The 27,664-nt window shown below is 46.5% G+C and overlaps 1 protein-coding gene across 5 annotated transcripts in view; it reads right to left on the bottom strand.

Annotated features, from left to right (window-relative positions):
• sulf1 (sulfatase 1) overlaps positions 1 to 27,664 on the bottom strand; it is a 77,370-nt gene that overhangs the window by 2,572 nt on the left and 47,134 nt on the right. For 3 of the 5 annotated variants that reach the window (XM_036944106.1, XM_036944108.1, XM_036944107.1), the window contains exons 6-18: positions 24,572 to 24,722; positions 24,016 to 24,191; positions 22,754 to 22,882; positions 22,086 to 22,142; positions 18,192 to 18,327; positions 10,457 to 10,691; positions 9,040 to 9,286; positions 8,561 to 8,657; positions 7,065 to 7,159; positions 6,523 to 6,600; positions 5,403 to 5,575; positions 4,107 to 4,249; positions 3,816 to 3,942 (exon numbers count right to left, since the gene is read on the bottom strand). In XM_036944106.1, coding sequence (XP_036800001.1) covers positions 3,816 to 3,942; positions 4,107 to 4,249; positions 5,403 to 5,575; positions 6,523 to 6,600; positions 7,065 to 7,159; positions 8,561 to 8,657; positions 9,040 to 9,286; positions 10,457 to 10,691; positions 18,192 to 18,327; positions 22,086 to 22,142; positions 22,754 to 22,882; positions 24,016 to 24,191; positions 24,572 to 24,722 — 1,844 coding nt within the window. Of the gene's footprint in view, positions 1 to 1,530; positions 1,565 to 3,815; positions 3,943 to 4,106; positions 4,250 to 5,402; positions 5,576 to 6,522; positions 6,601 to 7,064; positions 7,160 to 8,560; positions 8,658 to 9,039; positions 9,287 to 10,456; positions 10,692 to 18,191; positions 18,328 to 22,085; positions 22,143 to 22,753; positions 22,883 to 24,015; positions 24,192 to 24,571; positions 24,723 to 27,664 lie in introns of all 5 variants that reach the window. The other 2 variants (XM_036944110.1, XM_036944109.1) reach the window with 2 other exon arrangements.

Genomic DNA, 27,664 nt, shown 5'->3' with positions numbered 1-27,664 from the left:
GCAGGGATACTCAAACCTGGACTTTGAGTCTAGTTCCATTTGTCATTTTTACCTGGCAGTTAATGGCACTCGCCTGGTGTCACAGGTCTAAATCAGTCCCTTACTAAAGGACTAAAAATAAGCAGTGGAACTGGACTCGAGGCCCAGATTTAGGTCTCCCTGTTGTAAAGAGGGAAAATAGGGGAGGGTTTTATATCAGTATACTATAGGCTAAGAGACTCACAGGAAGGACTGGCTTGGTCTCCTCTTTGACCACTTTCGATGCCACTGTTGCCTGGTAAGCAGGTGCCCAGAAACAGAGGTCAATAGGTCAGAGGTGAGGAAGAGGGACAACAAAGTCCCCGCAACTCGTGTCCATTCTACTACTCTAATGATGCCACGAGGAAAATGGATGCCATTTTGAATGATGCCATGTTGCACAAGTACAATGACTGAGTGTCATTATGGCTTACTAAAAGTAAGTTGATGTACTTATGCATGGCTGCGTCCCAAATGACAGACTCTATATTCCCTATATAGTGCACTACATAGGTAATAGGGTGCTATTTGAGAGACAGCCCATGTCTTTGGTCAGGTAAGTGTGGAAGATGGTGATGTTATATTAGTAACATGTCCGTGATCGTGCGATGCATGAATGAAATGGATGAATGGTTGACTCTATATGCTGTCATGCGTTTTCATTCACATGCAGGGGACACACATTTATCAGGTGTGTGGGGAGGGGGGTTCCTTATGTGAAAATGTTTTCTGCTCTTACATACTTCATGTCCATCAAATATAATGCTATAATAAATATCAGCATTTTGTTTTTGAGGATAAACTTGTGATTAAACTGATGTTTCTTGACAACTGCCACACGGACCAGAAAGATCCAATTCAGTTTGACTAAATATACATTTCTTCTCAACTTGGAGCCGGGCATACCAGTTGAGCTCTCTGAGCTTAGTGGTTAAGCCAAGACCGGCCAAAAAGTGACTTTTCAGACAGATATTCTGATGGATATGACTGATGCATGTGGTGGTGCAAGGAGCTACAGAAAGAGATGTGCACGTTGGTGTTTGACTCAAACAGCAGATAAGTTGGTGTATGATCTGGGGCGGGGTTCAGACGGGTAAACATTTTTCTGCTGTAATTATGGAGAATTTGGCTGCATTGTAGAAAGATGATACCCCCGCAGACTTCACGATGACATTGGAAGAAGCTACCTTCAATTAAGAAGAATTCAAAAGATCCAATCAATCGATTATTAGTTAGCGTAGGTAACTTCCCCGGCATGCAGTCACACACCAAGCAGCTCGGCGCCTTATGGATTATTAGTGCGAATGAGTCAATGAGTTGGCCCATGCAGTTATTAGGAAGAGAAGCCTCTTTCAAAGAGAGAGGCTACGTCCCAAATGGCGCCCTATAGCCAATGGCGTGCACTATTTTTGACCAGGACCCATAGGGCTCTGGTCAAAAGTAGTACACGCCATAGGTAACAGAGTGCCATTTGGGACATATCCAGAGAGATCATAAAAGAAGTGTGGATACCTGTGTGGTTCATAGCTGCCTCCATCTTTACCTCCTGATCAGGAAAATAAGAGCAGTTTCAATGTTAATGTCTCAAATCAAATTAGAGGGGGGATAAGAGAAAATAAGGAATCATTCACATTGGAGATGCCTCTTCATGCACGGGACAGGACAGACCCCGCTAGGCCCCTAGAGGAGAAATGATGGTGCAATTTGAGTATGGATGGATGGAGAGAGGAAGGAAGCGATGGAACAAGGAGGAGAGGAGGTGCAGGTTGGGGCAGGGTGGAGGTGATGGAAAGATAGGGATGAAGGGATGAAGGTATATTTCTTTGGGTTCCCTTACGAAAAAATATTGCAGTTAGAGTGCAGTATGCTGTAAATACTGCATCCAAAATAAAAACATCTTTACTGCAGTCATTTTGCTGTGTAACTGTAGTTAGAGTGCAGTATAAGTGCAGTTCGGCAGCTTTTCGACCGCAGTTAAGGCACTTTTACTGCAATCATTTTTTTTGTAGCTAGCTAGATAGAGAGTGTGGCTTCATGAAGGGTCCCAGCTTCCCTTGGAGGTAAATCAGTCATTCAGGTGATGATGATGTCCATGAGTGAGTCCAAAACACAAACACATGATGTTGTTAATGTTTCCAAATCATCAAGCAGTGATATGACAACTTGTTCTTAAACGAAAAAAAATATATACCTTCACAGAAATATAAACTATTGTGCGTCTACTGTGCTGGTATAACGAGTTCATTGAGCGCAAGTTTAAAACCAAGAGCTTATATCACCGTGGCAAGGTTTTTAACTGCTGCTAGTGTGATGTCATCTCTCAGGGACACTTAGCTGTAAATAGCCGTCATGGTGGTGAAAAGCTAGACATAGTCGTCAGAGTAGCCAGGCTCAATAGGCTTGTTGACAGAGCTCTCATAGCTAACACTGTGTGAGTCACTGAAGGCAGGGTGTCTGGCCAGAGCACACAATGGGATAGGGAACGTGGCAAAATACTTGGGGGATGTCCAAAATGGCCTATAGACCCGGGTCAAAAGGAGTGCACTTAATAGGGAATAGGGTGCCACATGGGATGCTTATTTTGATTGTAAACCACTACCCACAGCAGAATGAGTTAAACTGAGGGACACACTATTAGGGTACATCCCAAATGGCACCCTATTCCCTATGTAGTGCACTACATTTGACCAGAACTATGTAGACCCTGGTCAAAAGTAGTGTACTACAAAGGCAATGGGGTGCAATTTGGGATGAAAACCTAAACCACTTCCACAGTAGAAGGAGTTGAAATGAGGGACACAATATTAGGTTATCATTCTATCAGAAACCAATTCAAAGCTCTATTTCGAGTTGTTGCCGTACCATTCTGAGTGACTGGCTCGGCTTGGCTGCAGAGGGTTTCCCTGTGCGTGTCATGACTACAATACAAAACAAACCAAGATATTCACTGTGTAAAACCCAGGGGAAATCCAATGACCATAAACTCTGGATAACACCGATACAAATCACGCATTGATGAAAACATTATGGATGTCCAAGTTCCTGTGAAAGTAGAAATCGGGGTGCTGCGGACTGGACACGAATCCCTGAGGTCAGAACTAAGACAGGGAGTGTGTGTGTGTTTTTAGACAGAAATAAACAGACAATGGAGACATAAGAGAGACACACAGAGGACTTAATGATGACCCCCTCGACCTTCCTTCCTATGTTGAAATGTTTGCGTACATCAGTGAGAGAATCACCCCCGTTTACATGCAACTAATGACATGCAGGTACAGGTCAGGACGGAACCTGGGTCAAATAGTGCTATTCATACACCTAGTATCTTGTTTCAGTTTAGGGCTTCAAAATTCCAGTAACTTTTTACACAGATTTCCTGCTTATTCCATACTGATTCCAGGTATCTTCCATCCGGTAGCTCTGAAAAACCTGGGAATTTTGGAAAATTTACTGAAATTTTTAAACCCTAAAGTGAGAAACATGTTTTATTAACAACACACACATTTGGTCTGAATGTACGACTTGTTGACCCTAATCAATCACTGCAGTGGTTAGTCTTCATATCCGTTTCAGTCTAGGGTGAAATTTTCCCTAGGTACAGATCTAGGATCAGCTTCGACTCCCCCAATCCTCACCTTAACCATTAGCGGGGGAAATGACAAACTGACCCTCAATCAGCGCCTAGGGGCAACTTTACCATACTCTGAGGTAACCCAATAGAGAGAGCAGTAATAGTAGTAGTAGCAGTAGTAGTAGCAGTGTAGCTACTACTAGTACTGTAGTATATGTGTGTTTACCTGTTGTGTCCAGGCCTTTGGGTCGGGGGTTACACTGCTTGTGTCCCTGGCAACTCCTCATCTCCATCAGCTGAGCATGGAGGGCGTTCAACACCTCTCTGTCCACCGAGTACACCGCGTTGGTCAGCTACACACACAGACACACATCCACACAGGTTAATACATCGTTATTGATAAAACAACCTACTAATGAAAGGTGCCTGTGAGTAGTCCACTCCGTAGAAACAGAATAGAACAGAAAATGGAGTAAAATAGAAAATAGAATTGATTCCATGTCTATGGTCCCCTCACCTGGTAGGGGTCGTTGTTGAGGTCAAAGTACTCGAGGAAGCCCGTAGCAAACTCACAGAACAGGGTGTTGTGTGTCTCGTTGATGGTTCTCACACACCAGTAGGTGTTGTTGTTGGAACTGGTGCACGCACAGAACCCTCCAACTGAAGGAGAGGAAGGACAGGGTTAACCAATAGAACCCACACAGACACACACAGAGAGAGAGAGAACCCTCTAACTGGGAGAAACCAAAATAATAGCCTGTTTCAATAGACTGATACACTTGGTCATCACTTCTGATGATATATACCCTTTATTCAACCAATGGTATTTACTGAGCTGTGGGAGTGGTGGGTACATATGTGTATGTGTGAATGTGGCTTAATTACTGTGTAGGCTACAGTGCTGAATGACTAAAATGAGAATGCATGTGAGTACAGTACACGTGTAGGTGTAGTAACTACTTAGTGCAGTTCCATTTAGATGTAGTAACTACTTAGTACAATACACGTGTAGGTGTAGTAACTACTTAGTAAAGTACACATGTAGGTGTAGCAACTATTTAGTACAGTACATATGTATATGTAGTAACTACTTAGTACAGTACACGGGTAGGTGTAGTACCTACTTAGTACAGTTATATTTAGGTGTAGTAACTACATAGTGCAATACCTGTGTAGTAACTACTTAGTACAGTACACATGTATGTGTAGTAACTACTTAGTACAGTACACATGTATGTGTAGTAACTACTTAGTACAGTACACATGTAGGTGTAGTAACTACTTAGTACAGTACACATGTATGTGTAGTAACTACTTAGTACAGTACACATGTAGGTGTAGTAACTACTTAGTACAGTACACATGTAGGTGTAGTAACTACTTAGTATAGTACACATGTAGGTGTAGTAACTACTTAGTACAGTACACATGTATGTGTAGTAACTACTTAGTACAGTACACATGTAGGTGTAGTAACTACTTAGTGCAGTTACATTTAGGTGTAATAACTACTTAGTACAGTACATGTGTAGGTGTAGTAACTACTTAGTGTAGTTACATTTAGGTGTAATAACTACTTGGTACTGTACACGTGCAGGTGTAGCAACTACTTAGTGCAGTACACGTTTAGGTGTAATAACTACTTAGTGTAGTTACATTTAGGTGTAATAACTACTTAGTACAGTACACGTGTAGGTGTAGTAACTACTTAGTGTAGTTATATTTAGTTGTAGTAACTACTTAGTGTAGTTATATTTAGTTGTAGTAACTACTTAGTGTAGTTACATTTAGTTGTAGTAACACAGTAACATACGGTTCCAAAAGGGGGCAGTCTGCCAGTGGTCGTTGCTGTGAGTGAAACATGTCAGACCAGGTAGACTACAGTCATCTCCCTTCTTCTGCCTCTTCCTCTCTTTCCTCTCCTTCTTCTTCCTCCTGATCTCGTTCAACAGCTGGGTCTTCCCATCCACTTCCTGAGCAACCTCCCTGCATGACGGACAGACACACCCACCAGTCAGGTTACAGTAACGACCCAACAGAGTGATATCATCACACTCTCTGCCCTCGCAGTGCCCTCTCCATGTTGCCAGTCAGTTACCATGGCGATGGATGGAACCATCGGCAGGAACTCCCAAACTCCTGTCTGGTGGAGCCAAGAACATGACATGTTCTAGCTCCTCTCGTACCACATTATCATTTTTCTCTGGGCCATTCTAGCCTCTGCCCTTCTCCCTAGCCCCATTTTCCTAAGCACACAAGTCACTACATAACACAGCTGCTTCGTATTGGCATTCTAATCCGTTCCCTGTGCCTCCTTTGCGCATCCCAAATGGCACCCCGTTCCCTATATAGTGCACTAATTTTGACAAGAGCCCTATGGGCCCTGATGAGAAGTGAGAGACTCAACCACCTAGTGCAAGGCGATGGCTGTGTTAGAGAGACGGGCTGTTTCCCTCCTTCCACTGAGTCACTATTTTGTTTCCATGCTGCTGCTTGGGACGATCACTTCCAGATCTCTGCACTGAAAGGCCGGCCTGGGTTTGACTGGAGAGCATGCACACTCCATGCAAGTACCATGCAGACGTACCACAAGACAGGATAACGCACAAGACAAATGGGGCCACACTGGCGATGAAACGTATCAAACTCACGGAGTATTAAAGATGCAGTACATCTATGAAATTCTATTGGTCAGTTGAGCACTTCTAGACTGCAGGCTCACGGTGCATCCCAAATGGCACCCTATTCCCTCTATAGGGTAGTAGTGCACTATATTTGACAAGGGCCTATAGGGTAGTAGTGCACTATATAGAGAATAGAGTGCCATTTGTGATGCAACCTTAGTGTTAATATGGTTGAGACGAACAGGGATGGGCGACGGACGATGTGTGGCAAACACGGACACACTGAATTAAAGGAGAGGACGAACTCACTTAAAGGGATGGAGCTGATCATTCTTGTTCTTCAACCTCTCTGCCTTCTCTCTGTTTCTCTCTCCTTTGCTATAGTAGCTGGTTTTAGTAGAGAGGGAAGAGCAACTAAATATGCCGGTTGTTTTGTTTCCTTTCCATGAAAGCTTCAACTCAGGAGAGTCAAGATGAATAATAAAGGACTGATGACTCATAGGCTGCATTTACACAGGCAGCCCAATCTGATATTTGGCCCAATTATTGTCAAAAGATCTGATCTGATTGGTCAAAAGACCAATAAGTGTAAAAAGACCAGAATTGGGCTCCCTGTGTAAACGCAGCCTAGGTAACAATTGTCAGGGTCACAACAAAGGACTGAGAGATAGCCACACAGAAAACAGCAGATATGACAATGCACTATACTAGGGTTTACTCTTACAGAGTCCCCTCTGTCATAGTCATTATTGTCACTTTGGGAGCATTATACCAGTGTGCAGATTAACATTTTTTATATATTTAAGAATAGTACACATATTTGGGGGCCCTCAATGAGGTACATTACTGACCTGTTCTTACCACAGTCACACCCGTCAGGTCGTCTCCTCTTCAGGTGACCCCTGACCTCTCGCAGGTTCTTGATCTTGTCCTGCAGGGCCTCTATCTGTAATGGAAGGCAACATCTACTTCAACTTGCAGGGTAGGCAAGGTGGGAGATGGGGAGGAGGAGAGGAGAGGGAGAAATGGGGGAGGAGGAGAGAAGAGGGAGAAATGGGGGAGGAGGAGAGAAGAGGGAGAAATCGGGGAGGAGAGGGAGAAATGGGGGAGGAGAGGGAGAGATGGGGAGGAGGAGAGGAGAGGGAGAGATAGGGAGGAGGAGAGGGAGAGATGGAGAGGAGGAGAGGGAGAGATGGGGAGGAGGAGAGGGAGAGATAGGGAGGAGGAGAGGGAGAGATCGGGAGGAGGAGAGGGAGAGATGGGGAAGAGGAGAGGAGAGGGAGAGATAAGGAAGAGGAGAGGGAGAGATAGGGAGGAGGAGAGGGAGAGATGGGGAGGAGGAGAGGGAGAGATAGGGAGGAGGAGAGGGAGAGATGGGGAGGAGGAGAGGGAGAGATGGGGAAGAGGAGAGGAGAGGGAGAGATGGGGAAGAGGAGAGGAGAGGGAGAAATAGGGAGGAGGAGAGGGAGAGATAGGGAGGAGGAGAGGGAGAGATGGGGAGGAGGAGAGGGAGAGATAGGGAGGAGGAGAGGGAGAGATAGGGAGGAGGAGAGGGAGAGATAGGGAGGAGGAGAGGGAGAGATAGAGAGGAGAAGAGGGAGAGATAGGGAGGAGGAGAGGGAGAGATAGGGAGGAGGAGAGGGAGAGATGGGGAGGAGGAGAGGGAGAGATAGGGAGGAGGAGAGGGAGAGATGGAGAGGAGGAGAGGGAGAGATGGGGAGGAGGAGAGGGAGAGATAGGGAGGAGGAGAGGGAGAGATCGGGAGGAGGAGAGGGAGAGATGGGGAAGAGGAGAGGAGAGGGAGAGATAAGGAAGAGGAGAGGGAGAGATAGGGAGGAGGAGAGGGAGAGATGGGGAGGAGGAGAGGGAGAGATAGGGAGGAGGAGAGGGAGAGATGGGGAGGAGGAGAGGGAGAGATGGGGAAGAGGAGAGGAGAGGGAGAGATGGGGAAGAGGAGAGGAGAGGGAGAAATAGGGAGGAGGAGAGGGAGAGATAGGGAGGAGGAGAGGGAGAGATGGGGAGGAGGAGAGGGAGAGATAGGGAGGAGGAGAGGGAGAGATAGGGAGGAGGAGAGGGAGAGATAGGGAGGAGGAGAGGGAGAGATAGAGAGGAGAAGAGGGAGAGATAGGGAGGAGGAGAGGGAGAGATGGGGAGGAGGAGAGGGAGAGATAGGGAGGAGGAGGGGGAGAGATAGGGAGGAGGAGAGGGAGAGATGGGGAGGAGGAGAGGGAGAGATGGGGAGGAGGAGAGGGAGAGATGGGGAGGAGGAGAGGAGAGGGAGAGATGGGGAGGAGGAGAGGAGAGGGAGAGATGGGGAGGAGGAGAGGAGATGCAGACACCAACTAACCTCCTGGTCCACGTAGCTCTTATGGTCCTTCCAGGCTCTGGATGAAGAGTAGATCTCTCTCTCACAGTGGACGGTGTCATTCATCAGGATGTAGCACCTGTGAGAGGGACGGAGAAGGAGAGAGAGGACAGAGAGGAATCAACTAACCACATTTTACAAATATATTAGTCACAAAGGGCTTAACTGCTTGCCTGACGACTCATTATGAATTTAATTTAGTTGCTCTAGCGATTGCACCGTACATCGGTCTAAACCTGCTGTCCTACAAGTTGTTTGTGCTGATTCATGTTTTGTGTAGGCCGGCTCTTGCCCAACCCATCGGTTTCTGTGACCAATTAGAACGATCAGAATGTGTTCACATTCTCAACAAGTCGGGGAGGAAGGAAATCCAGACTCATGCTGGAGAAGAAACGTTAGTGGGCGTGTCTGTCTTCCAAGTGTGCCTTTAGTATAGCTGGGGTATATGTTGGGGTACATACTTGTGTGTGACTTTGACAGAGTTGGGGTACCCCACGGTGTTGGTATCGTCCGCCAGCATCTCCTCTGACCCGTCTTCTGACTCCAGAGCCAACTCCTGGTCCTCCTGCTCATAGTGGCGCTTTCTGATGACACGTCTCCTGACCGCCGACTGGTCGTCTGCCGCAAGGTCAATGTCATAGATCTGCCCTTCAAACTCCACGGACAGAGATCTGGTGGATCTTGTGTGGACGAAACGAGGCCTGTAGCCTAATTGACAACCAAATATCACAGAGAGTTAATTAACAGACTTTTTTCATTTCTTTACCCATGTATGTTGGTATTCGGTATGTGTAATTGGGTATGTATGTCATTAGATCTTGTCCTGTCACTTAATCTGGAAACAAATAGCCCTTTCTGAACTGAATTGAATGTGATAATTCCATGAGCAAAATGTTGCCACCACTAGGTGGTGCCACAACATTCCAAATGACCAGACCATTGATCTACTGTCAGGAGCTATCTCCACCAGACCAGTGATCCAATGTCAGGAGCTATCTCCACCAGACCAGTGATCTAATGTCAGGAGCTATCTCCACCAGACCAGTGATCTAATGTCAGGAGCTATCTCCACCAGACCAATGATCTAATGTCAGGAGCTATCTCCACCAGACCAGTGATCTAATGTCAGGAGCTATCTCCACCAGACCAGTGATCTAATGTCAGGAGCTATCTCCACCAGACCAGTGATCTAATGTCAGGAGCTATCTCCACCAGACCAGTGATCTAATGTCAGGAGCTATCTCCACCAGACCAGTGATCTAATGTCAGGAGCTATCTCCACCAGACCAGTGATCTAATGTCAGGAGCTATCTCCACCAGACCAGTGATCTAATGTCAGGAGCTATCTCCACCAGACCAGTGATCTAATGTCAGGAGCTATCTCCACCAGACCAGTGATCTAATGTCAGGAGCTATCTCCACCAGAGCAGTGATCTAATGTCAGGAGCTATCTCCACCAGACCAGTGATCTAATGTCAGGAGCTATCTCCACCAGACCAGTGATCTAATGTCAGGAGCTATCTCCACCAGACCAGTGATCTAATGACAGGGGCTCTATTCGTGCCTCTGTCTCTTCCCTGCATGTGTCTCTTTAGAGCCTGAGTAATCCTGAACAGTAAATCAAAGCTTAGGCTCTGGCAGACATGGACATGGTTGTCATTCCCATAGCCCAACATACACAGCTTTAAATACAGAGTGGTAAGTCCACAGATGGATATATGTTACCATAACTGTCCATCTCCATTCTCTATGCCCCTGTAACAACATCTACCCAGCTACCATTGAGCAAGCTGGCTCAGGACACTACTCCCTGGCCTGGACCACCCTCAGCCCCATCCCCATCCCCAGCCTCCACCCTCATCCCACCACTCTACTCACCTCGTCCTCCAGAGGAAGGTGGGAACTGGCGGTGTGAGCGCCCCGGGCGGTCGGACCTGGAGGGTTTGTCGAGGCTGCTGTCAGGGCCACAGTCGCAAGGGTCCCTCTGCCGGCTGTCGTAGCTGCTGCGGGACCTGAGGCTCCGGGCCCTCTTCCTGGGGCCTTCCTTCAGACCACCTCCCTTACACTTCTGGATACGCCACTTCCCTGTGATCTCCTCCACACAGTGCCACTTCTGTAGAGGAGAGACAAGGAGGGTTATAATAGTGGTGGATGATTTGAGTTATGGTTTTTAATCCACTCCAATGTAAAGGTCTTTGAAGTCATTGAATGTGTCTCAAATGGCACCCTATAAAAGTAGTGCACGATATAGGAAATTGGGTGCCATTTGGGAAACAGATTGACTCTTTGTGCTTTGTTAACATCGCGAGAATCGCTACTATAGTGTATTTCTTAATGAAATCGCGCTCTTTCTCATCATGAATTTGTCAACAGATGCGCTTTCTCGGAGTCCGTGCCAGAACAACACGTATGTTGGACTGCTGTATTCAATGGGGGAAAAAGTTGAACTGAAAACGAACTGTTCCCTTCGAGTCTCATATGGAAAGTGGGACAACGGGAGCGAGACATTGATTCCTAATTGAGCCCAAGGCCTTTCCTTTCCTCTGCATTACATTTACAGACTTCCAGACAGCACAGTGCTTCTGACAGACAGACATCTCAACCAGATCACAGACGGACGTGGTGGGAAACAGAATCCCAAAACTGAAGAGAAAGATAAACCAGAACCACCACATCAAATGAATTGGATCAGTCTGCTGTCTGTAAACCAAGTGAAAAACCCTTTCCCTCTGTCTTTCTCTCCGTCTCGCTCTTGCGGTCTCTCACCATCTCTTGGTCTCTCTCTCCCGCTGTCTCTCTCTCTCTCCATCTCTCGGTCTCTCGCTTGCTCCCTCTGTCTATACCGCTTTCTGTCGCTGTCTCACTCTCTGTCTCTTTCTTTACCTGTCTATCCATCTCTTTCTTTACTTGTCTCTCTCTCTGTCTCTGTCTCTTTCTTTACCTGTCTCTCTCTGTCTCTTTCTTTACCTGTCTCTCTCTTCGTCTCTGTCTCTTTCTTTACCTGTCTCTCTCTCCGTCTCTGTCTCTATCTTTACCTGTCTATCCATCTCTTTCTTTACCTGTCTCTCTCTCTGTCTCTGTCTCTTTCTTTACCTGTCTCTCTTCGTCTCTGTCTCTTTCTTTACCTGTCTCTCTCTTCGTCTCTGTCTCTTTCTTTACCTGTCTCTCTCTTCATCTCTGTCTCTTTCTTTACCTGTCTCTCTCTCTGTCTCTGTCTCTTTCTTTACCTGTCTATCCATCTCTTTCTTTACCTGTCTCTCCCTATGTCTCTTTCTTTACCTGTCTCTCTCTCCGTCTGTCTCTTTCTTTACCTGTCTCTCTCTCCGTCTCTGTCTCTTTCTTTACCTGTCTCTCTCCGTCTCTGTCTCTTTCTTTACCTGTCTCTCTCTTCGTCTCTGTCTCTTTCTTTACCTGTCTATTCATCTCTTTCTTTACCTGTCTCTCTCTCTGTCTCTGTCTCTTTCTTTACCTGTCTCTCTCTCCGTCTCTGTCTCTTTCTTTACCTGTCTCTCTCTCCGTCTCTGTCTCTTTCTTTACCTGTCTCTCTTCGTCTCTGTCTCTTTCTTTACCTGTCTCTCTCTTTGTCTCTGTCTTTACCTGTCTCTCTCTTCGTCTCTGTCTCTTTCTTTACCTGTCTCTCTCTCCGTCTCTGTCGCTTTCTTTACCTGTCTCTCTCTTCGTCTCTGTCTCTTTCTTTACCTGTCTCTCTCTCCGTCTGTCTCTTTCTTTACCTGTCTCTCTCTCCGTCTCTGTCTCTTTCTTTACCTGTCTCTCTCTTCGTCTCTGTCTCTTTCTTTACCTGTCTCTCTCTCCGTCTGTCTCTTTCTTTACCTGTCTCTCTCTCCGTCTCTGTCTCTTTCTTTACCTGTCTCTCTCTCCGTCTCTGTCTCTTTCTTTACCTGTCTATCCATCTCTTTCTTTACCTGTCTCTCTCTCTGTCTCTGTCTCTTTCTTTACCTGTCTCTCTCTTCGTTTCTGTCTCTTTCTTTACCTGTCTCTCTCTTCGTCTCTGTCTCTTTCATTACCTGTCTCTCTCTTCGTCTCTGTCTCTTTTTCCATCTCCCTGTCTCTTTCTTTACCTGTCTCCCTGTCTGTCTATGTTCCAAATGCCCAGCTGCATCGCCAGCATAATCTAGTTAGTGGTGCACATCCACAATGTCTCCTACCCCCAACTCCATGAATCAGTCAAGTTGAAAGGGAGGGGGGGGGGGGGGGGGGGGGGGGGGGGGGTCAAATAAAGTGAAAGCTCATTCGGCTAAGTAAGTAATGTGATAATTTGGCTTAAAGTGTTTGGGGTTGCATCCCAAATAACACCCTAGTCCCTATATAGTGCACTAGAGTGACCAGGGCCTACTACCTTTTGACTCTGGTCAAAAGTAGTGGACTATATTGTGAATAGGGTGCAGTTTAGGATGTAGGTTGGAGGGGGGGACATATCTGCGGACCATGGCAGTGCAGACGGTTGCTCGCTGCCTGGTGAGTGTGGGAACGAGAGTGCCAAACAAAGGACTATGGGTAGGATCGGGTTTCCTCTGTGGACCACTCACTCAGACGCTCACTGACAGACAGCTGACTGACAGATGGCCCTGACAGCCATGTTATATCAAGAGGGCAAGGGAGGGAGGAACAGAGTCGGAAGGAGGGGAGAGGGGGCGGGGAGGGAGAGAGAGAGAGAGAGAGAGGCTTGCTGTCTGTGCAGTGCTTTTAGGACTTTTCAGCCACATTCCACTCTGACAGACTGTGAAAAACAGTGAGTGAGTGAGTGAGTGAGTGAGTGAGTGAGTGAGTGAGTGAGTGAGTGAGTGAGTGAGTGAGTGAGTGAGTGAGTGAGTGAGTGAGTGAGTGAGAGAGAGAGAGAGAGGAGACCCTACCAGCTGAGACTTGCTCTAGAAGTGCCAGACCCAAACTGCTACAGCTCTTGCAGACTGACACACATGATTCATTCATTTACAGATTGAGAGAGATAGCCTGCTGCAAATGAACTGGGTGAATGGAACCTTGAGTTTATGACATCTATAAATACAAACGTTCCCGTCCCAAATGGCACATTTAGTGCACTATTTTTGACCTGGATCGGTAGGGCTCTGGTCAAAAGTAGTGCACTATATAAGGAATAGGGTTCGGTTTGGGACAGCCACCTTACTAAGCCACTCATATTCTTCCCACAGTCACACAGTCCTATAGGCTGTCATACTGCCCTTTCACTCTGAAAACACTTCCAAGGTCCCCATGTCCTTTAGGTAACAGTTGCTGTTGTCTACTCCCCTTTAAATACATTGACCGCAAAGGCTTTGAAGTGCTTTAAGCTTTAGCCCTCCCCTTTAAATCATGGATTTGACCCTTGGTGGACAGGTGTCTACTGACCACAGACCCGTGTGTGTGTGTGTGTGTGTGTGTTCTAACCAGCTGTTTTAAGACTTTAATAGACTTTCCCTCCATATTGTTCTTTCTAAAGGAACACCCCACAGAGACAGAGGGAGGCTACTAACTAGGAGACTCGGTTAAATAATACCAGACAAGGGCTATAGCTAGCTAGGACTAAACCTCCACATGTATGTGTTGTAATTACACATTCGCTGGTTGCATACGCTGCATGCACACGCACACGCACACACACTAAACCATCACCCCCCCCCCCTTGCAATCTTGCATGCTATTTAAAGACTAAAGCAGGTTCCCCCACATAACACATTGGATTTCCTCAACTTCTTTGTTTCAGTAACAATCTTTTCCATACAGTATAATTCCTCTTCTGCGTTGTAGTCTGTCCTAGCCAAAGCACACAGCAGCCATAGACTCTGCAGCCAGCCATAAGTCAAATAGCCATTTACTGCAAATGTCCAGTAATTGGACATTTTTGTACCGTTTGAACGAGGGACTAATTTTTCTCTGGGACCCTTTCATCCCAAACCCATTAAAAGGCTGGCAGGTCCTGGTAGAACAGCCACACAGCCACACAGCCACACACACACACAGCCACACACACAGCCACACACACACACAGCCACACACACACAGCCACACACACACAGCCACACAGCCACACACACACACACACACACACACACACACACACACACACACACACACACACACACACACACACACACACACACACACACACACACACACACACACACACACACACTCTTTAGTGGTTAGACCAGCTACTAACCACTGGTGTACAGCCACAGAGTTGGCAGACCTGAACAATACAAATTGGTCCAATGTTCAGGTAGCAGCCAGCAGGGCTTTCTAATGTGAACCAGGCAGCTTGTAAGTGTGCACATGTAAGACGTAATTCTTCATTAAAGACAGCAACAGGGGAAACTCTGTCCACATTCAGGTGGGTGTGTGTTTCAGGGAACCTCGTTACACACTCTATGGTGTGTGTGTGTGTGTGTTATGGTTGAATGGCGGGAACCCGGTTGCCGAGATTTATGGACCAAAACCCCTCCCTTTTCCCGGGATAAATAACTGCGAGAAACCGGTGAATTATAATAAATTATTTATATGAACAGCACGGCATGAAATGGAGCTTAAATGATATGCCATGTCTAAATCAGACTCCCCTGCGGCAGCTGCATGACCAATCATCAACGCTCAGGGTGGGGACGGACAGCCCATCTCAGTATGAAACTCAGTTCACCATGCATGTTGACCAATCATCAACGCTCAGGGTGGGGACGGACAGCCCATCTCAGTATGAAACTCAGTTCACCATGCATGTTGACCAATCATCAACGCTCAGGGTGGGGACGGACAGCCCATCTCAGTATGAAACTCAGTTCACAACGCATGTTGACCAATCATCAACGCTCAGGGTGGGGACGGACAGCCCATCTCAGTATGAAACTCAGTTCACCATGCATGTTGACCAATCATCAACGCTCAGGGTGGGGACGGACAGCCCATCTCAGTATGAAACTCAGTTCACCATGCATGTTGACCAATCATCAATGCTCAGGGTGGGGACGGACAGCCCATCTCAGTATGAAACTCAGTTCACCATGCATGTTGACCAATCATCAACGCTCAGGGTGGGGACGGACAGCCCATCTCAGTATGAAACTCAGTTCACAACGCATGTTGACCAATCATCTCATTCTGGTGACACTTTTTCTTGTGATGGGTAGCCCTACATTTGCTGCAACACTATGCTATAGTAATATAAAGACCAAATGCGCATCTAATTTACCCATCTCCATCTGGCTTTGTTTTTTTGGTGTGTAAATATCTTTAAAAAAAAATTCTGCAACTACGGACTTTTAAAACAGCCGTTGCTTTCATACCGTTAAATCAGTGCAGGCGCGAGCAATCTCTTACAGTCTCTCTCTCCATCAACTCCATTCAAATTGCATCCAACATAGTTCATCCTGTTCCAGATTGAGACATAGCCCTATATACACAATACCAGTCAAAAGCTTGGACACAGCTACTCATGCAAGGGCTTTTCTTTATTTGGACTATTTCCTATATTGTAGAATAATAGTAAAGACAAACTATGAAATAACACATACGGAATCATGTAGTAATCAAAAAGGTGTTAAACAAATTAAATATATTTTAGCCACCCTTTGCCTTGATGACAGCTTTGCACACTCTTGCCATTCTCTCAACCAGCTTCATGAGGAAGTCACCTGGAATGCATTTCAATTAACAGGTGTGCCTTGTTAAAAGTTCATTTGTGGATTTTTTCCCCTTGTTAATGCGTTTGAGACAATCAGTTGTGTTGGGACTAGGTAGGGGGGTATACAGAAGATAGCCCTATTTGGTAAAAGAACAGATCAAATAGGCCAGGAGAACGACAGTCCATCATTACTTTAAGACATGAAGTAAATACAGAAAATGTCAAGAACTTTGAAAGTTTCTTCAAGTGCAGTCTCAAAAACCATCAAGTGCTATGGTGACTCTGGCTCGCATGAGGACCGCCACAGGAAAGGGAGACCCAGAGTTACCTCTACTGCAGAGAACAAGTTAAGTTAGAGTTAGAGTCACCAGCCTCAGAAATTGCAGCCCAAATAAATGCTTCACAGAGTTCAAGTAACAGACACATCTCAACATCAACTGTTCAGAGGAGACTGCATGAATCAGGCCTTCATAGTCTAATTGCTGCAAAGAAACCACTACTAAAGGACACCAATAAGAAGAGGAGACTTGCTTGGGCTAAGAAACACCAGTGGAGATATGTTCTTAAGTCTGATGCGTCCAAATTTGAGATTTTTGGTTCCAACCACCGTGTCTTTATGAGACGCAGAGTAGGTGAACAGATGATCTCCACCTGTGTGGTTCCCACCGTGAAGCATGGAGGAGGAGGTGTGATGGTGCTTTGCTAGTGACTCTATCTATGATTTATTTAGAATTCAAGGCACACTTAACCAGCATGGCTACCACAGCATTCTGCAGCGATACGCCATCCCATCTTGATTGCGCTTAGTGGGACTATAATTTAATTTAAACAGGACAATGACACAAAACACACCTCCAGGCTGTGTAAGGGCTATTTGACCAAGAAGGAGAGTGATGGAGTGCTGCATCAGATGACCTGGCTTCCACATTCACCCGACCTCAACCTTCAGTCTGCGATAAGTTGGACCGGGTTATCCATAATAAGCTAATTACCGATGGCCTTAAAAAACGCACCTAAGCTCTTGGAGTCCCATGCAGGAAAATCTAGACAAGAATAGCTTGCTGGACATCATTTTTTTAGCATTTCTTAGACCAATAGACTTTGCGAATAGGGACGCAAGCGCTTGTTTGCTGAATGTTTCAAAGAAGAGCGATGGCGGTCGGCTATAGCAGTTATTTATTCAGAGCCATAACCATGTAATCTTCTTGAAGAGAAGTGAATGCCCTCAAGAATATCATTAGAATGTATTTAAGAGTTGAAAGCGAGGAAGGAATGAAGGAAAAATAGAGAGAGAAAGAGGAGGTAGGCTAATAACATTAGGGGAAATATTATGAAAGGTGGGCCTAAATATGCGCCAGCCTTCTAATTATAGTGTTATATTTCAAAATTAAAATCTACATTTGCTCGCCTATTGTTGTAACTTTGTAGGCCTCGTGCTGCAGCAGAATCTCGTGCTCTCTCCCTGCTTCATCGTGGTCGGAACTATGCGTGTAATTCAAGTTCATATAATATAATACAGTAATACAGTTCACACTCAAAAGGATGAGCCTAGTGGAGCTAGTTTCATTGATTTACCCAAGAGAGCATACTCTATAGCTAGCTAGCTTGCAATCTGCAGTATCCTTTATCATATACGTAGTGAGTAATGGCACAGTCATTTGGGCTTGGGCCTGGGCTCATTAAATGTCTTCAATGTAGGGCTCATTAAATGTCCGTAATGTATGGCTCATCAGGCTCAGGTGGCATCCGGCTTGTATTTTCAACCAAAGCTCTAATCAAATCCAGACATAGGCCTATTTGTACGCTTTCTAATGCTTTTGAATGACACTTCCAGTTTTGGCGGGAAATACAGGGTTACCCGGGAGAAAAGGGATTTATTCTCGGGGTGGAACATTTGTAAAATACCGTGAAAATATTCAATGCTAGTGTGTGTGGGTATGAGTGTTTTTGTGTGTGCATGTGCGTGTGTGTGAATACACATACCTGCCCAGGCTGTTGGCAGGGCGTCTGGAACTCTGCCTGTTGACACACCTCTTTGACCTTCTTGTACTTGGGCAGGCTGTTGGTGTGAGGGGTGGTTGGACTGCCTCCACCATCCTCCTTCTGCCTCAGGAGTTTACTGTAGAGGAACACAGGAGAGGGACAAGTCAGGTTAGGGGACAGTTATTGGTTAGGACAGTGGTAGAGTTGAGGGTTAGAGTAGGGGCAGGCTATTGGTGTGCTGGGTGTTGAACTGCCTCTTCCATCCTCGTCCTTCCTCAGGAGTTTACTGCAGACAGGAGGGACCGGGGAGGGTTAGGAGTTGTAGTCAGTTTTTTTTATTATTTTAAACAAGCTGTGTGTTTGAAAATCTACGTAGAAGAAGCTTCCCATGCCAGGCCTCCACTCTAATGACCTGCGTCCCAAATGGCACACTATTCCATATATAGTGCACTTCTTTCAACCATAGGGCCCTGGTTAAAAGTTGCGCACTATATAGGGAATAGGGCCCAATTTGGGTCGCAGACATTGACTGGTGTTGCAGTAGGCCTCCTGCCTTCCAGCTGCTGTTTGTGTGATGGGGTAATTAAGGACAGAACACTGCTGTGCCTGAAATGAAAGACTGATGACCTCTGACCTGTAGGGCTTTAGGCTGTTTAATCCACCATGTGTATGACGCCTGAACACTGGGGTTTTTCATCGGATGCATCCCAAATGGCACCCTATTCCCTATATAGTGTACTACTTTACCCATAGGGCTCTAGTCAAAAGCAGTGCACTATGTAGGTAATATGGTGCCATTTGGAACAGATACATACTTTATGAATGTTGAGATAAGCCTCTCTAGACCCTCCACTGTGTTACTATACAATGGAGAGAATATACGGAGCTATCCATCACAGTACTATTGTATGTCTGCTTCCCAATTGGCGCCCTATTCCCTATATAGTGAACTACCTTTGACCATAACCCAATGGGCCCTGGTCAAAAGTAATGCACCAGATGGGAAAAAGGTTGCCATTTGAGAGACACCCCCTCGCCCTCTGTTACTCAACAATGGAGAGAATCTACTGAGCCATCCATCAGGCTTCTACTGGGGTCGGTGTTCAACCTCAGCATACTGATAGCCCAGTCAGTGTTAGCCTGTTCCTGTTTCAAAACTACTGAGCCATCCATCACTTTGCTATTGTGGTGTACACTACATGGCCAAAAGTATGTAGACACCTGCTCGTCGAACATCTCATAGAGAGCTACATTAGCTTCTGTAACTTCTCAGTTTCCTTTAACCTGTCAGACAGGACAAGACAATACAGGACAGCAGTCACAGACACTCTCAAAGGCAAGGCGACAGGTTGTACTTTAGGGTCACAGTGTTCTGTTGTCATAGTTGTTATGCCTGTGCATCCGGAGAATGCAGTCAGGGTTGGCAGTGCGGGTTGGCAGTATAGTTGACTGTTGGTTGGCAGGGCCGTGTGGGTCTAAGGGGTAGAGTGGTGCCAGTGTGCCAAAGCCAGGAGGAGGTCAATGTGCTTTGCGCAGGGTAGAGCTGGCCAGGGCTGTGTAGGGCTGGCCAGGGCTGTGTAGGGCTGGCCAGGGCTGTGTAGGGCTGGCCAGGGCTGTGTAGGGCTGGCCAGGGCTGGGCAGAGCTGGCCAAGGCTGGGCAGAGCTGGCCAGGGCTGGGCAGAGATGGCCAGGGCTGGGCAGAGCTTGCCAGGGCTGGGCAGAGCTGGCCAGAGCTGGGCAGAGCTGGCCAGAGCTGGGTAGAGATGGCCAGGGCTGGGTAGAGATGGCCAGGGCTGTGTAGGGCTGTGTAGGGCTGGCCAGGGCTGTGTAGGGCTGGGCAGAGCTGGCCAGGGCTGGGCAGAGCTGGCCAGGGCTGGGCAGAGATGGCCAGGGCTGGGCAGAGCTGGCCAGGGCTGGGCAGAGCTGGCCAGGGCTGGGCAGAGCTGGCCAGGGCTGGGTAGAGATGGCCAGGGCTGGGTAGAGATGGCCAGGGCTGGGTAGAGATGGCCAGGGCTGGGTAGAGATGGTCAGGGCTGGGTAGAGATGGCCAGGGTGAGTGGTGGTGTGAAGCTGGGCTGGGCCAGATGCCCGGCCTGGCTTTCCTGGCACTCGGAGGACACAAAGTAGCGTTAGTGTAGATGTAGCTGCCGTCCGCTAGCTTAGACCGTAGTTAAAGCTAAAATTACAGCCGAGGACAGTTGTAAATACCTCACTATCAACAGGTTTCTGTACATAGAAATATGAGGGTATAGGAAGTAGGTATTGCTCAATAACACTATCATTTCAAGCACTTTATGGCAGGGAACTAAACAGAGCAGTGAATGAGCCGGAGGGAATGGCTTTAGATAATCTTCAGCGTGAGGGGTTGAACCCCAAACGGCAAAAAGGTTTCTCTCCTGCTACATGTCTCAGAGCTGGGAGGTTTCCTTCAGTGTGCCCCTGGCATTACCGCAGCTCAGAGTGTTCACAGATACAGACAACGCCTATAGAAACACACCAGGTCATATTCCGACTCTGTGCTGTAGGCCTCGGTTCTCTCACGACTGGCGTGCTCACTCACGAATGCTTCTTTACACACAGTGGCAGCAACACGTCCTGTGCGTGTGTGTCGTATGAGACTTCCTGTCCTTCCTCAGGTATCATCAGACGATGTCGAACACCACAGCCCACGTCGATGTTGTGCATGTATAACTCCGCTGCTCTGCCATGCTTGTATCCGGCCGGCTCCCCTCCCATCAACCAGAGCAAGGACACACAGACAGACAGGGACAACACCAGGTTACCGTCTGCCTCCAAAATGGCACTCTATTCCCTATATAGTGCACTATATAGGGAATAGGGTGCAATTTGAGACACAGACACTGTCTCAAATGGCACTCTATTCCCTAAATAGTGCACTATATAGGGAATAGGGTGCAATTTGAGACACAGACACTGTCTCTCTTCCCAGCCTTAAACACTTGCAACACAGGCCCCACACAAGGAGGAGAAAGGCAATTTATATGTCCCAAATGGTATTCCCTATGTAGGGAACACATTTTGACCAGGGCTTCTAAGTCTCTGAGTCTTACTGACACACAGCACAGGGGCCTGGGCCTGGGCTTGGCTGTGATCACGTTTTCTATTGCTGTCCCTATGGCGCTCTAGTCGAAGGTAGTGCATTATATAGGGAGTAAGGTACTATTTGGGTCACAGCCTCGGTCTCCCACATTGGAAATGCAGGCCCAAAAGAGCAGGCTGACAGACAAAGATGTCCCTTTAAAGCACCGTGTGCCCACGCCTGCCTGTGAGAACTGTTTCGATGCACCAGGCAGGCGTATATAGATCCTAGCATAGATCAAACAATGCTAAAAATGATATTCCCAACCTTCTCCCTCACGGTCTCCCAACACACTGTGGCCTGGAAGTGTCTGTCAGGCAGAAAGTGTGCGCGCGCGTGTGTATGTACAGTATGTGTAATAAATAAGTGGAAAGAATGTCTGGTTCGCTGTGAGGACGAGCATTCACACACCTATGGGTAACCTTATGGGCCCTGGTCAAAGGAAGTGCACTATATAGGGAATAGGGTGCTATTTGGGATGAAGACTGTGTGAATGCTCGTCCGCTGCCTGACACGTTTGGGATTCAACTAAATGTACAATTAGTGTCACAAATTTCTGTACTAACTGCTGACTTGGATCTGTGGTGTTGTGTGTGCCTTTTGCATGCATGCATGTCTTTGTGTGTGTATATGTGCATTCATGTGTGTGTGTGTGTGTGTGTGTGTGTGTGTGTGTGTGTGTGTGTGTGTGTGTGTGTGTGTGTGTGTGTGTGTGTGTGTGTGTGTGTGTGTGTGTGTGTGTGTGTGTGGGTGTGGGTGCGTGCAGGGGATAGGAAGAAAGGACATCAGTTTACCCTCTCTCCACTAGGAATGTGTCCCTCCAGACTTTGGGTTTCCGATTGGGTTTGAATCTGGAAAAACAAAATCCACTTTAGTCCGTGTAATTCACATGGGCCTGCCTGTGAACTTACCAATGTGTGCATCCCAAATGGCAACCTATTTCTTATTTAGTGCACTACTTTTATTTAGTGCAATAGAGGGTTGCCGTGTAGCACACTATATAGGGAATAGAGTGCTATTTGGAATACACACCATGAGCTATGTTGGTCTTCAGTGTACAGCCAGACAGAGTAAGTTATTATACAAGAGGATTCTAGTATTGCTGAGGTTTTGTGGAGAAGCGATAACGAACTGAAATTTGTTCTGTATGTTATGTATACTTTCTTTTTCCTTGCCATAGTGCTAAAAACTTTAAGGGGAATCTGGCATTCAAACCACAAAGTGGATGTACCAATCCCAGACTGTCCCTTTAAGATTCCATGAATGTTCAAAGATTGTCCAATTAGCTTTTTGGGGGGCAGATTTCACCCACATAAAAATGCACATTATAAGTTTCTCTTGTATAAAAATACAAACTTTGTCCTTAGGGGACATCATGGTGAAATTCGGATGGCAGTCCATGTGTAGCTGTTGATAAAGATATGAATAAGAAAATAGAATCCAAATATGTGTCCATGTGTACCTGTTGCCAGTTTTCTCATGCTCCAGTAGTTGGAGGATGGACTTCCCATCCATGTCTGGAGGAGTGTCCAGCCCAGCGATGTGTAGGATAGTGGGAGCCAGGTCAATGTTCAACACCAGTTGAGTGTTCCTGTGGAGAAACAAACACCATAAATAACACCAACATAAACAACAACATAGACACCATAAACAACACCACCATAAACACCAACACCATAAACAACAACAACAACACCATAAACACCACCACCATAAACAACAACATAGACACCATAAACAACACCACCATAAACACCACCACCATAAACAACCACACCAACACCATAAACAACCACACCAACACCATAAACAACAACAACAACAACACCATAAACACCACCACCATAAACAACAACATAGACACCATAAACAACACCACCATAAACACCAACACCATAAACAACAACAACAACACCATAAACACCACCACCATAAACAACAACATAGACACCATAAACAACACCACCATAAACACCATCACCATAAACAACCACACCAACACCATAAACAACCACACCAACACCATAAACAACAACAACAACAACACCATAAACACCACCACCATAAACAACAACATAGACACCATAAACAACACCACCATAAACACCACCACCATAAACAACAACATAGACACCATAAACAACACCACCATAAACACCATCACCATAAACAACCACACCAATGTCATAAACAACCACACCAACACCATAATCAACAACAACATAGACACTATAAACAACACCGCCATAAACACCAACACCACAAACAACCACACCAACACCATGAACATCCACACCAACACCATAAACATCCACACCAACACCATAATCAACCACACCAACACCATAATCAACAACAATACCAAATGTTGTGACACTTTGCTCTTGAAAGTCCAATATCTTGAAAACATGACTGCTGAGGTGCAAAACATTTTGGGACTGTATCAACAGAGGGTCCGAATGAAGAAAAATACCACGTTTTTGAGTGGAGTTACTCTTTAATGCTGAGTGCCAAACAAAGTGGCATTGAGTTCCATTTTCAGTGTAATTTGGTATTGTTGTTGGTTATGGTAAGATAGTTTTTTGAGTGGATTTGTCCTTTAAGGAGAAAGATCGGGGGTAAAGCTCTGGAACAGACTAGCGTCCTGTTCAGGGGGTGTACTTGTACATCAAGCAGCCTCACGCTACGCTACGGCCAGGTCTGGCTTGGACGAGGCTTACTTACACTGCTCCAGGCTCGACGTTGGGCCCTCTGAGGAAGAAGGGTACTCGGATGTCAAAGTCATAGGGCATTGACTTCCCCTTTACCAGTCCAAACTGACCGATGTGATAGCCATGGTCAGCAGTATAGATTACATAGGTGTTGTCCAGCTCTCCACTCTCTACCAACATCTCATATACCTGGGGAAAACACAGTCGTGTGTGTGTGAGCAAGGAATAGACACAAAGAGACAAATAGACAAACGCACACCTCATGAGCTTATTACTACTGCACATAGAGTACCAGTCAAAAGTTTGGACACACCTAATCATTCCAGTTTTTTTCTTGATCTTTTACTATTTTCTTTATTGTAGAATAATAGTGAAGACATCAAAACTATGAAATAACACATATGGAATCATGTAGTAACCAAAAAAGTGTTAAAGAAATCCAAAATATATTTTATATTTGAGATTCAGTCAAAGTAGCCCACCCTTTGCCTTGATGACAGCTTTGCACAGTATCTCCCTCCCCACACAAATTACAACTAGAAAGTGTAGCTAGAAACAGATTGTCTTGCCTTCTGAACAGAGTCGTCCACTGACATGAGCGTCTGTAGTCTCTTCCTGTGTAGGAAGTTAGTGAATTCCATGTGGATGGGCCTCATGGGGCCGGTGTACTGCATGATCCAGTGTTTATCCATGTTTGGGGCGTAGTTATAACTGGGGGTGCTGCGGAGAGGAGAGGAAACACAAAATGGTTAGTTAAAGATCTTGTTTTTACCCATTCTGTTCTCTGTACATCAGTTTAGATGACAAAGAGGAGGTTGGTGAAGGGGACGACTCATAATAATGGCTGGAGTGAAGCTTGATGTGTTTGATAACATTCCATTTCATTCTGTTCCAGCCTTTAAATGGAGAGGATGGGCTCATCGTAAAGTGCCACCGGTCACCATTGCTTGAGATGCATCCCAAATTCTCCCTATGATGACCTAGACCTTGCAATGCAGAGGCTATGACATACAGAACAAACACAGTGGGTCTGTTCAACCCTCACTAACTGTCCTGGAAATCGAGGAGGCAAGAGAGGCAAAACATGCAAGAGTCATCTGAATACCAACTAGCCATAAAGAAACCCTTTGTGTGTGTGTGTGTGTGTGTGTGTGTGTGTGTGTGTGTGTGTGTGTGTGTGTGTGTGTGTGTGTGTGTGTGTGTGTGTGTGTGTGTAACCCTTTAAGGTTTCAGCAGTAGTAGTCAGCAACCACCTGTCTGTCATTTCTCAGCCATCTGCAGGTGTCAATGGCTGTTTCCCAAATGGCGCCCTACTCCCTACATACAGTAGTGCACTACTACATTATGTAGGGAATAGGGTGCCATTTTTGGACCACAGGTGTCTGTGGGTTCTACCCTGCTGTCTGCTCTGTTTGACAAGCATCAATAACCAAGATGTTTACTAAGAAAAATTCTCTCCCCCCCTCTCCCTCCATCCCCCCCATCTCCCCCTCCTCTCACACTGAGTCGACAGACCTCTTGGCTCAGAGGAGTCATTTGAGGGTTGGCACATGCTTAAGAAAATAATAGCCGTGTTGGATTCTGGGCCCACAAGTCAAGCTGGTTACAAGCCCTGGACTGTGAAGACAAGACGTGGGTAAACAGAGAGAGAGAGAGTTGTTGGTAGATGTGGAGGTGTAAAGAGACATCAACTGTGGCATTGGCTGGTACAGATGTGTGTGTGTCGTTGCTGGTAGCTGTGAAGAGGTCTATAGAGACAGGTTCAGTACACCTGTCTACTGTGGTGCTGGCTTTTGGTTTAGATGCTGACGAGGAACGTTCCACAGACATCAGGTAGTTCAGACAAGGATATTTCACACGGCATTCCCTGATGCTGCAAATCCTTAGTGCATTTAGCTGTTAGAAGGTTGCACAGTAAAGCAGTTAAACAGCTAAACCCTGTCTGTCGTAAATCAAAAACAGGCGTCTGTAGTTTAAGGGAACGGTTTGATGTTAACGTCATTAACATTCCTGACCCAAGGTGTAGCTCTCCCTCACAAATCACACCCTATTCCCTTTGTGATGCACTACTTTTGACGAATGCCCATAGGGGATAGTGTGTCATTTAGGACGAACCCTGGGAATAGGAACAACTCGATTTTTTTATTTAACCTTAATTTAACTAGGCAAGTCAGTTAAGAACAAATTGTTATTTACAGTGATAGCCTACCCTGGCAAAACCCGGACGATGCTGGGCCAATTGTTCGCCAATTGTGCGCCACCCTATGGGACTCCCAATCATGACTGGATGTGATACAGCCTGGATTCGAACCAGGGACTGTAGTGATGCCTCATGCAGTGCCTTAGACCGCTGCGCCACTCGGGAGCCTGGGACGTGAATTAGGAACCTGACAAACCCTCATAGAAAACCACAAGAAGTGGTTTTATTTCTTTAAGTACATGTTAGGGTGTACTAATACACTTTGACTGGCAGTAGATGTCTAAACATATTCTGACTATGAGCTAGCTACACCTCGGTATTGTGTGGTGTCTGAACAAGACAAAGCTGAACATTTAGCTGTAGGGTGAAAATAACCTTAAACTAAGGGCCTCAACCCCTTGCTCTATCCCAAGCCGAATGTATAGCCCTTTAAATTGTGTGGTGTGGTTGTAGTCTAAGCTGAACACTAACCCTGAGAGCCAGAGAGGTAATCCCAAACTAATACCCTTTAGAACCCTGGAACCCTTCTGTGTCCAAAATAGCACCATATTTCCTATATAGCGCACTACTTTTGACCAGGGCCCATAAGGCTGTGGTCAAAAGTAGTGCACTATATAGGGAATGGAGTGTCATTTGGGAAGCAGCCAGACACTGACCCTGAGAACCTTGACGTATAAAGGTATTGTGTGACAGGTGTATGTGTCCTATAGGCCTCTCCTGATATGAGCTGGGCTCATTCCCCTGACCCCAACATTCCTGGTTCCCTCAGAGGTGCCCAGCCTAGACCCCAGCCCCCGGTGGCCCTGTGCCCAGAGACAAGCCTCTTTGTGGGGCTTATTAGACCTCCTGGCTGGGCGGGTGAAGAACACAATGGAGGTCTGAGGAGGGAAGGGGAGGAGGGCAAGAGTTACCACAACTCAATCAGAGGAAAGGGGAACTTCCATAAGTAAGACGTTAAGCCTGCAACTTGGAGCTCTACTTGGAAAAAGGCTGGTTTGATGCTACTCACAATCTCTGGGTAGGGGAACCATCAATGGTGCACCAATGCCCATGAAGACATGTCACCGACATCAGACCATGCCTGGCACCTGTTCCTCTTCCCACTACACTGACCCTGGTGCTCACCACACACATGGTAACCTTGGCAACCACCTATGACCCCCCCCCACCCCACCCAAGAGGCCTAAAACCCTCCCCCCAATATCCCCCACTCTTTCCCTACCTCTACCCACTCACACATCCGGGGGCCTAGTACCCCCAGCCACACCCCCCTCCTGCCTCACCTCCGACCCCCCCCCTCACCACCAACTCTTGGACCCTCAACCCCCCTCCCAAGCCTGGAGGCTTGTGCTAAAAATACATGAATAATGCCACAAAGGCCTGCCTGCTCCAGAACATACAATGCATTCCTCACATCCCTACAGCCATGGGGAGAAGGGGCTGATTGATATAGACAGGGTCA

Source organism: Oncorhynchus mykiss, chromosome 15 (assembly GCF_013265735.2).
Source record: "Oncorhynchus mykiss isolate Arlee chromosome 15, USDA_OmykA_1.1, whole genome shotgun sequence".
Lineage (NCBI taxonomy): Eukaryota > Metazoa > Chordata > Actinopteri > Salmoniformes > Salmonidae > Oncorhynchus > Oncorhynchus mykiss.
This window is presented reverse-complemented; position numbering and strand designations above follow the sequence as displayed.